The sequence below is a fragment of the Mustela erminea genome, chromosome X, assembly GCF_009829155.1.
Source record: "Mustela erminea isolate mMusErm1 chromosome X, mMusErm1.Pri, whole genome shotgun sequence".
Classification (NCBI taxonomy): domain Eukaryota; kingdom Metazoa; phylum Chordata; class Mammalia; order Carnivora; family Mustelidae; genus Mustela; species Mustela erminea.
Genome location: NC_045635.1, coordinates 12,728,270 through 12,738,664, shown reverse-complemented (window position 1 = coordinate 12,738,664; position 10,395 = coordinate 12,728,270). Strand labels below are relative to the sequence as shown.

At 42.7% G+C, this 10,395-nt stretch overlaps 1 protein-coding gene across 3 annotated transcripts in view; it reads right to left on the bottom strand.

The window, feature by feature from the left end:
- Positions 1-1,888: 1,888 nt before the first annotated feature.
- SYAP1 (synapse associated protein 1) overlaps positions 1,889-10,395 on the bottom strand; it is a 30,626-nt gene continuing 22,119 nt past the window's right edge. For all 3 annotated transcript variants that reach the window (XM_032330137.1, XM_032330138.1, XM_032330139.1), the window contains 4 exons: positions 8,805-8,953; positions 7,371-7,429; positions 6,815-6,962; positions 1,889-3,571 (listed from right to left, as the gene is read on the bottom strand). In XM_032330137.1, coding sequence (XP_032186028.1) covers positions 3,444-3,571; positions 6,815-6,962; positions 7,371-7,429; positions 8,805-8,953 — 484 coding nt within the window. In that variant the 3' untranslated portion in view covers positions 1,889-3,443. The remainder of the gene's footprint in view (positions 3,572-6,814; positions 6,963-7,370; positions 7,430-8,804; positions 8,954-10,395) is intronic.

Below are 10,395 nucleotides of genomic sequence, written 5' to 3'. Positions count from 1 at the left end.
GGCCCGTTTTCCTCCCAATAAAACGGATTATATAAACTATATCAAAATTCCTACTACTTATATTTTTAAAAGCTGAAACAAATTTTGCAAAAGTTAAATGCATCTAATTTTTACAGGTGAAAAAGGTTTAACTTTAAAATGGAAAAATCTCACTATTACCAGAAAGAACCAAATCAAAGTGTTTACAACAGCACATTCACAGTCCTGGTTTTTATACCAAAGTGGTCAAGGAGGGAAATAACCTATGGCAAGTTGGATGTGATCTTTTTTTTTTGTTTTGTAAACCTTTAAAATGTCCTAAAAATCCTATTTGTAATAATAGTTTGTGAAAAACCATCTTGGTTACTGTACGGAAATCACTCCGAGTTACAAGTATCGTTGCGGCCTTATCTCCTAAAAGACAAGGTTTTCTAGTTTAACTTTTCAAGACTTCCAAACTGAGATTTCCCACTTCGCCTAGGAAGTTGCCACTTCTGCATACGAGGAGCTTCGGACATCGTGAGTCGGGCGCGCTCGGGCGAAGGCTGGGGCAGCAGTGGCCTTGTCGTACGTGCCATAAACTGCTGGAACTGTACAGAGACGTTCTCGTTCTTGTCGAGTAAGACTCCCCGTAGCTAAAATTGGCCTTAAAGACATAGTTTGGCTCAATACTCCATCACCTTGTCAACTATTTTTACTTGATTTTATGGCATGAATGTGCCACACAGGGCTCCATCCATCCTTTCTAGCCTTCGGGGGCCAGCAGCCCTCTGATGCTGCTTAGGAGCCTCAGAGAGAGCTCGTGACCACGTGAAGCAGTTCTCAGGGAGCCTTATCTGTGGGCTTTATAGCATTGTTATTTCCCTCTGAAATGTGTGACATCAGAGAGATCTGACTTAGCAGGATTATTCATCGTCTCCCTGGGAGCTTGGCTCCTCTTTATTTGGCAGCGTGGAAAGGTGAGTCGGCAGCAGGAACCGGCTGGAACAGCAGAGGCGGCATCTGTAACACCAACTAGAAAGACACCATCATCCAACCATGATAGCGGACGGGTAAAAAGTATAAAGCACCAGCAACCTCAGCGGCCCTCAGGGCATTAGGACGCTAGTCCAATGTGCCTCCAACTGTAAAGCCTATTCTTTTTTTTTTTTTTTTTAAAGATTTTATTTATTTATCAGAGAGAGAGAGGGGGAGAGTGAGCACAGGCAGACAGAATGGCAGGCAGAGGCAGAGGGAGAAGCAGGCTCCCTGCTGAGCAAGGAGCCCGATGTGGGACTCGATCCCAGGACGCTGGGATCATGACCTGAGCCGAAGGCAGCTGCCCAACCAACTGAGCCACCCAGGCGTCCCTGTAAAGCCCATTCTAATGGGGGTCTCAGTAACATGCGGAGTCCGGGCCATCAGGTCTGTGGCCAGGCCTGAGACCCTGCATTTCTAGCAAACTCCTAGGGCTGGCCATTGCTACTTCCTGAGCCACACACTGTGAGCGGTGAGGTATGATCCCCATAGTGTGGGAATCATTGTATGAAGCTTACATGTTTTTATTTAATGTGTTTATATCTTCACATAGTGTGAAGCGTATGTGTTTTTATGCCCAGCATAGCTTGTTGGCTACCCTTCGGGCATGTAATAAATACTTAGAAATTTTCCATCCACCATGGTTATAAATTATTTTTCTCTTTAAAGGAATACATTTCAGTTACCTGTATCACTTAAAAGAGCAGAACATTTTACTCCTATATGAATCATAAAAATAGAGCATAACTATATTTTTATGCTGTGTATTAAATATTATTTTAGTCTTTTATTTTTATAAAGCAATGCACAATTAGCTTGTTTTTAAATGCAATAAGAATATCATGTAAAGTTGATAGTAATAACCAATTTTAGGTTTTTTTTTTCCTTAGCGTTCTCTGAAACCTTTGCCTTTTTGTATTTATTCAACAATGTGAATTTTAGTGCACATACCAAGAGCAAAGCACTGTCGTATTCTGATCTGCTTACATCCAGGACTTTCAGCTACTTAAAAACATTTTACATGTTTCTTTCCCCTCCAGAAAACTCTACTTTAAAAAAATCCAAACTTTTCCCTTCAACAGGATTATTTAAGAAGTTGCCAGTCATTATCTCTGAACCCAAACTCAGTAATCATCAACTGTTACACCACGAGTGGAAATCCCTTGATGATGGGGTCAGCGATTTCACAGAATACATGAGTTTATTACTATAACCCAAGGGGTCCTAGCTGAGACGGTCTGGCTCACTCACCAGTGTGTACACCAAGCAACAAACACGAGTAAAGCCCGGACACACATCCAGGTCTCTCATTGACAATACCTTTGCCAGAGGACAATGGGCTAATTTTTATAGGGTCAAAAATATACATATGTACATTTTTTCCCATAAAGAATCATCTTAACTCTATTCCCTTTTATGAAATAAAGTTTCCTTGAGAAATATGAACGTTTTACGAAGTCAACGTCTCAGAAGTGTTCTGACATTAAGCCACCTTGTTCTTTTAAAATACCATATCCTATGAGCATGGGCCTGCTGGTGTAGGATAATATAAGCAGGATTGAGCGGTGAAGTTCTGTAAGCTGCACTTAGAGTAACACAATTTTATAAGGACTAACAGTTTAATTAAGACAAACAAAGCTGAAAGTTTTTAAACAAAAACAAGAGAATGTAAGCTGAATGGGCTTGTGAAGGTCATTAATATAAAAAGGACAAAAGGCCCCATTTTCTACAAAAACTGTGATGTGGAATTTAGGAAAGCAACAATATTAAATGTGGTACAGTTAAAAAAACAAATAAAGAAACAAACAACAACACAAGAAAGAAAGAAAAGGCCCCAGAGAAAAAGAAACGTCTTTGCACGGTATTTCTCAGTTTCAAATTATGTGATGTTTACACCATTAAAATCAACATCATTATCTTACCTTTTGGCTTCTAGATGGAATTTTAGAAAATACCTAGCAAGAAAATAGTCTTGAAAGTGCTTCTTCTTAGGTTCTTTGGTACAATTTGGTCATTTTGATAGTTATCAATTCATTATATAAGTACTTTAACATACATGTATCAGTGAAAGTGCAACAAGAAGTACAAATGTTTAGAAAAAAAAAAAAAATTGAAGAATAAATTATAATTCTGACCTCACAGAAAACAGAATTCTAAAATTTTACTTGCATTTCTGTGGCAAAGATATCCATAGTGACTACATGAATACCTCTAAATAGATTTATATTAAAGAAATATTACATAAAACATCCTTTTCAATTATTAGAATAACTATCCTATATATTTTTTTTAAAAGCAAAAAAGGCAAATTTCAGCCTAAAAATGAACAATCTTGGACTTCAAAATTATACCCATCTTTTGTGCCTTCTGATTCAGCAAGTGTTGTCATCTAGAATTTAATGTCAGTTACAGAATGTTAAGCATTATTCTTTTATTTCAGGAAAGAGCTAATTTTCCTCCTGCAGCATTTTTTCTATTTCCTTATCCCAGTTTTCATCTCGTTTCTCTGACTCTGTCACCACTTCATATTCCTGAAGCTCTTGTTGTAGCTCTTTTTCCCAATCTGCAGAATCTTCTGAAAAACAAATGAGAAGGAAAAAATTCTCTCTGAATTCACAATGTTGGTTTTAACAACTTGGTCAAGTATAATTCCCTGTGGAAATCCTAGCCATGGTAATTTTTTTTTAAAAGATTTAATTTATTTATTTGACAGACAGAGATCACAAGTAGTGAGAGAAAGAGGGGAGAAAGCAGGCTCCCCGCTGAGCAGAGAGCCGGACTCGGGACTCGATCCCAGGACCCTGGGATCATGACCTGAGCTGAAGGCAGAGTCTTTAACCCACTGAGCCACCCAGGCTACCCCTAACCATGATAATTTTTAACATTTCAGGCTTCCTTGCCATGTGTGCTCAGAAAAAGTGACCAAATTTTAATAGTAACCGAAAGGAAATACGATTAGAAAGATACCTCGGTTAAGTGCTATATGTTTGGGCGTTATTTTGCTTTCTAAAACCGCTGCTTTTCCTTATATTTAAATGGATAGTTGATAATGTTTGGTTGCAAATTAGTTTTTAACACTATCAACAATGATGATGGTAGGGAAAAACAGCCAGCGTTTCTTGAGCACTCACTGAGATGGGCAGTGTACTAACGGCTTTCTGTGTATCACTCCTTTTCTCCCCTTCATCCTTACAACAATCCAGGAACTAGATACCCTGCAGCACATTTTATAGGTTGGAAAACAGAGGCTTAGAGAGGTTAAGTGACTTGTCCAAGAACACACAGCATGATAGCAACAGACATCCAGACGGAGCCAGGCCTGCAGGCTTCACAATCTGTGCGTAAACACTCTAGCAGTCTCCCTAGAGTGGCCACAGGGATACCAGAACCTGAAGTCAGGTTTCCTAATGAAGCCTGGCCCCTCACACTGGGCTCCATCTAAGCTCTCAGTTCCTCTTCTGTGCTGAGATTCAGAACTGCAACTTTCCACTTAGACCCTCAATGTGTGTGTGTGTGTGTACATATATGTATGTATGTAGATGATAAGACATCTGCTATGTAGTATTATAAAATAGAAAACAAACAAACCAGCTATTGAAAAAATAAAGCCAAAATTCATTTTCGTCTTTTTTTTTTTTTTTTTTTTTTTAAAGATTTTAAGTAATATCTATGCTCAATGTTGGGCTCAAACTCCTAACCCTGAGATCAAGAGTCAGATGCTCTGCTAACTGAGCCAGCTGGGCACCTCTACTGTCTTCTTTTATTTTATTTATTTTTATTTTTCTATTTTTAAACAAGACTTTTTTTTTTATTTTTAAGATTTTATTTATTTATTTGACAGACAGAGATCACAAGTAGGCAGAGGGGCAGGCAGAGAGAGAGGAGGAGGCAGGCTCCCTGCTGAGCAGAGAGCCCGACGTGGGGCTCGATCCCAGGATCCTGGGATCAAGACCTGAGCCAAAGGCAGAGGCTTAACCCACTGAGCCACCCAGGCGCCCCCCCAAAACCAAATGTTTTCATTTTTCTTGGGAGTGGAGAATCAAGGGAAAGGATGCAGTGTGTTCCATGGCAAACCACCAATGTCACAGTATTTATTGGTGGCTTGCTGGGTGCCAGACTCCATGTCAGGTACCGTGGGGTGCAAAAACAAGGGGCAATTGCCCTGAGGAACCTACAGTTTAGCTGGGGGCCAAGACAATAAATATATAAAAGAATATGACATGGTCCCGGGGCGCCTGGGTGGCTGTGGGTTAAGCCGCTGCCTTCGGCTCAGGTCATGATCTCGGGTCTTGGGATCGAGTCCCGTTTCGGGCTCTCTGCTCAGCAGGGAGCCTGCTTCTCTCTCTCTCTGCCTGCCTCTCTGTCTACTTGTGATCTCTCTGTCAAATAAATAAATAAATAAATCTTAAAAAAAAAAAAAAAAAGAATATTACATGGTCCCAATTATAACTTGGGCAGGAATTCAGTGACAGAACAGCTTGCCCAAAGCATCTAGCCAGCACCTTACGAATCCTGCCTCAGGGCAACTTCCAGCAAAAAGGGAACCAGTGCCCAGTCCGCCTACGACACACGGGGCTCTTGCCCACTGTCCTTCCGCGGTGGCCAGCAGCCATCTTTATCAGAAATAGATGGGGTGGGAGGGGTCTGAGGTACCTAGTGAGCCCAAGTTTTCAGTTCCCTCTGGCCTCTCTTTCCCCCAGAGGCTCTTCCCTCCTCCTTCCTTCCCAATTCTTTCCTCCGAAGTCCGTCTGTGGCGCGCCGTCAGGGCTCCAGCTCATCTCCGGGTAGCGAGCTGTCTCACGGGTGTTCTCTGCACAAATGGGGGCAGCTGGCTTCCTGAGTACACTGTAAGTCTCAGAAGCCTTCACGAAACACTATTCATCGATGATGATTAACCCAAGCCTTTGCTTTTCACCCAGTAGAAAGCCAGTCATTTGTCCTGATGTGCCAAAGAAAGCAGCCCCCCCGCCCGTTGGCACTTTGTCTCTATATTATTTTTTTAAAGGCAGACGCTCCTTCCTGGAAGCAATGCTCTTGTGTCACACAGCAGCAGGGAAAAGAATCTTCTACAAAGAAGTATAAAGCCAAGGGGCCCCTGGGGGGCTCAGTCAGTTAAGTGTCTGCCTCTGACTCAGATCATGACTCCAGGGTCCTGGGACTGAGCCCCATGTTGGGCTTCCTGCTCACTGGGGAGCCTGCTTCTCCCTCAGCCCTTCTCCTTGCTCATGTGCACATTCTTGCTCTCTCGAATGATAAAATCTTTTTTTTTTTTAAAGTATAGGGGCACCTGGGTGGCTCAGTGGGTTAAGCCTCTGCCTTCGGCTCAGGTCATGATCTCGGGGTCCTGGGATCAAGCCCCACATCAGGCTCTCTGCTCAGCAGGGAGCCTGCTTCCCACCACTCTGCCTGCCTCTGCCTACTTGTGATCTCTGTCTGTCGAATAAATAAGTAAAATCTAAAAAAAAAAAAAAAAAAAAAAGTATAAACCCAAGTAGAAGGTTGGAGGACAGTGTCTCTAAGTGAAAGGGTATGTGCTCTGTGTTGCCGGTTATTGGCCACATGTTGTTGGGGTGAGGTGCCTTGGACCAATCACTTATCCTCTCTGGGCTCAGTCTCTGCACTCTCCACTCCTGTGCGTGCTTAAGGCAGAGGGACGTGAGGTCTGGTCACCTGTGCTAGAATCCACCTGCTAACAGGGAACAGAGAAGCAATTCCGACGCAGAAGTTACAGTATGTTTGTGCATTTGCTTCAGAATGACATTTTCTTCAATCTACTTCAGAATCCGAAAAGAGTACAGCAATTTTGTTAGTCTGGTACCTTCTAGAACGGCGGTCTCCTCCTCCTTTTTGTTAAGAACCAGTTGCTCCATTTCCTTCCTCAGATCCTCCTGATTTAAGTTACAGGCATCAAAGGCGTCGCTGACAAACTCAGCAACCCCTGGGCTGGTAGAAATCTCCTCTTCATCCTGAAATGCAACAGAGCAGCTCTGGGAATGGTTTTCTAAGCAGCAGTTAGCACAGCGCCCCTTTCTTCTCCTTCCTCCGCTAGTCAGATGCTCACTGCTCTCCGGCCTTCTAACCTGCGCGGCGGCTTGGGAGCCAGATGAGCCTCTACCTGAATCCACTGTGCTTTCTCAGGCTGGGTCACTCCAGTCATTCAGTCCAATTCCTGACAGTGCATCTAAAATGACTGACAGCAGGGAATCGCCTCACGTCTCAGCTATAGGTCCCTAACTACGCAAGTGCCGGACCCCTCTTCCTCAAAACAGGTAAGACCCATATTCATAAGCAGTTTCACATGGGAGCTGAGAGTTAACACAGAGTTACTTCATTTCCAGACATCAACTACTAGGTACAATGTAAAACTGTATTACCTCTTGAGTTTTAAGCTGAGATTTGATTACGACAGGTGGCGTTTTGGGCCGTACTGCCTCTAAGAAGTGAGAATAAAAGAGACAAAAATTGCTTGATTCAATTCTGAATACATGTTATAGTAACAACTAAAATATCCACAAGTACGATGATACTAAATAATTTTCAGAAATGAGCTTTTATGTTATGCTTTCAAGAAATAGCTAGGTTAGACCATTTCAACTTCTTTCTTTTGGGAATACTATACTTATGTTTTAAATGTCATCCTATTTGATGCCCCTCATTTAAGATTTCTAAGCAGGAAATAAATTTTGACCTCAGTGTTAGCTGCAATCAAATTCAGGAATAGATCTGCTCCTTCTTTTAGGATCCTGAGAATTCAGTTATTTATCAAATTTTCCATTTGTCACAAATGCTAGAAAGCACAAAGCAAAGTGCAACACTCAGTCACAGCTTCCCCTCCTTCTCCTGGGCCACGTTTTCTATCTTATGAACCTTACTAGGTGTATAGTCTTTACTGAATCCTGTCTTAAGCCCATTTTGTGATACAGGCAGTAGTTGGTAAAATGGCATTTTCTAGTAAAATCAATGAAAGCAAATAATAAAGAATAACAGACAACTGGGATTCTTTTTAACATCTATACGCAAAATGCCAAATTTTGCTGTATAGAGCAACTTCATTACATTTCCCTGACCCTACATGCAGCGTCAGGTTCTTTTCTGGTGGTCTTTACAACCCGTGCCTTAGGATACATGGTTTTGCATAATTATTTAAAATTCCACGAACAGGTAAGTCTCTAGCTATAATTAGTACCTACATACAGGTGTTCATGAAATGTTAAAAATATGACACAAAATACCTTCTTATTTTTTGGAATACCTTTCTCATTTTAATTATTACTACAGATCTTAAATTGTTGCTGGTATTATAAAACACTTCCCCAACAACCAGGGGTCAGCTGTCCCAGTAAGAGCTAGGTCTGGCCTAGCCACTAGTAACTTGGAGTGGAACGGAGCTCAGTTCTGGTCTACAGGGTACAGTACCAGGGGAGCATCTGCTTGAATGGAAGCAGAGAAATAAAGAAAAGCAGTGGACTGAATCGGGAGAGGACAGAAGGTATAAAATGTTACATCGTAAAGGGCAAGGAAAGAGATGGGAAAATGCCTAGTGACCGAGAGAGAAATAAAAAGAAGTAAAAACCCCAAAGAACAAGAAAAAGAAAGCAAAGGAAAGCAAAGCTTGGGGAAGACATGTGAGCGGGGTCAGAGAGAGGGCAACGAAAATGAATGTTCCGCTGGAAAGGAAAGAGTTTTCCAGAAGATTACAATGACATTTTTGGTACGTACAAGATGACAAGCTCATGAGAGTCTCTAAGAATATTTTGAAAGTAACTCTTTTTTTTTTTACCACACAGTCAAGTCCTCTCCGAACATACCTGTCAGCGGCAGGTCTTCCTCGGTGCCGCGGCTCTTCTCCCCCTTCCCGGAGGCCTGCTGCTGGGCGGCCAGGGCCGTGAGCTGGGCTGACTGCTTAATCAGGGAGACGCGGTAAAAGTAGTTTCTCCAAAACACTTCTTCTTTCACGCTTTTCAGGACAGACAACAAGGCATTTGAGAATGCCCGCGACACATACAAATGCATGTTGGGGGGGGGGGTCTGTTTTAGCAGAGGCGGGAGGAAAGGGTTTTTTAGGCGCATTTTCAAATCCGAGTGAGGCTCAAAGGAGATTCTCACTTGCTTTTGAACTGGAAGCTGTGGGACAGGATGAAAAGAATAGCTATCTTCTCCACAGCAGCAAAAGACAACTTACAGAACACCAATGAAACCTCTGCATTTCTTGGTATGTTGATGCTACCAACAGGGCCGTCAGCAGAGGAAACGGCCCTGTTGTGAGACCAGCACACCGGCCTGGGAGAGCACAAGCGCAGCCAGAATGGCAGTGTGTTTGCTGCTGACCGAACAATTAAGAGCTTTCAAGCAGTGACAAGAAAAGATTGTGGGTGTAGTTTGTTATGAAAGGAAATGTCTGGCAGCACACAGATAAATAGCAATCAGTAAATGTTAGTAGGGACGTGGGAGATGACTGATAAAAAACTGAAGTGCAGGAGCGCCTGGGTGGCTCAGTGGGTTAAAGCCTCTGCCTTTGGCTCAGGTCATGATCCCAGGGTTCTGGGATCGAGCCCTGCGTCGGGCCCCGCATCGGGCTCTCTGCTCAGCGGGGAGCCTGCTTCCCTCCTCTCTCTCTGCCTACTTGTCATCTCTCTCTGTCAAAAATAAATAAATAAAAATCTTAAAAAAAAACAAAAAAAAGACTGAAGTGCAGTTCAACCTGAGAATGCTCAATGGTCCTCAAACTTGTCTGCCTATGAGAATCACCTGGCAGGGAGTGCTGGTGACCAAGGTGGGTAAGGTGAGTGTCCACATGGGGGTGGCCTGGAATGGGAAGTGACAGTGTGAGCGGGGAGAGGGGGGTGTCTGAGCAGGAGAGGGGGTGGTGGCAAAAATGGAAGACTGGTTATACGCAGGGGGGTGATTAATTAAACAGAAATTTTAAGGACATGCAAACCAAGTTTCTCATGATTAGAGAAGGGAGTTAGAAGCATTGAAAGGGAAAATTCGAGAATGATCCCTGTTGTGAGGTAGCACCATGAATACATGGCTTTCATCCAATAGAGATGCAAATGAGTGTATGTGTATATACATGAGCACACAGATATTCCCCAGCTCTGTCCGCTGAGTGGACCAAGGGGTAGTGACACCCCAATAGCAATGAACATGACTAGCACTCAAAGCTTGGTGTCTGTACACCATTTTCCACTAAAATGAACCAGAGCTCTTTGGATTAGTGGCCAATTCCAGGGTTACAAAGGAGAGAACAAGAGGAGCCTGGACTATTCCATACAGGAAACAAGGAAGCACTTAAAGAATGATGAAAATGAGTCAAAAGACACAGAAGCTTGAATGGGCTCCCGCTGGCCAAGTTGGCGATAATTTGAGCATCAAAATAAATAATGACAGCAACGGATT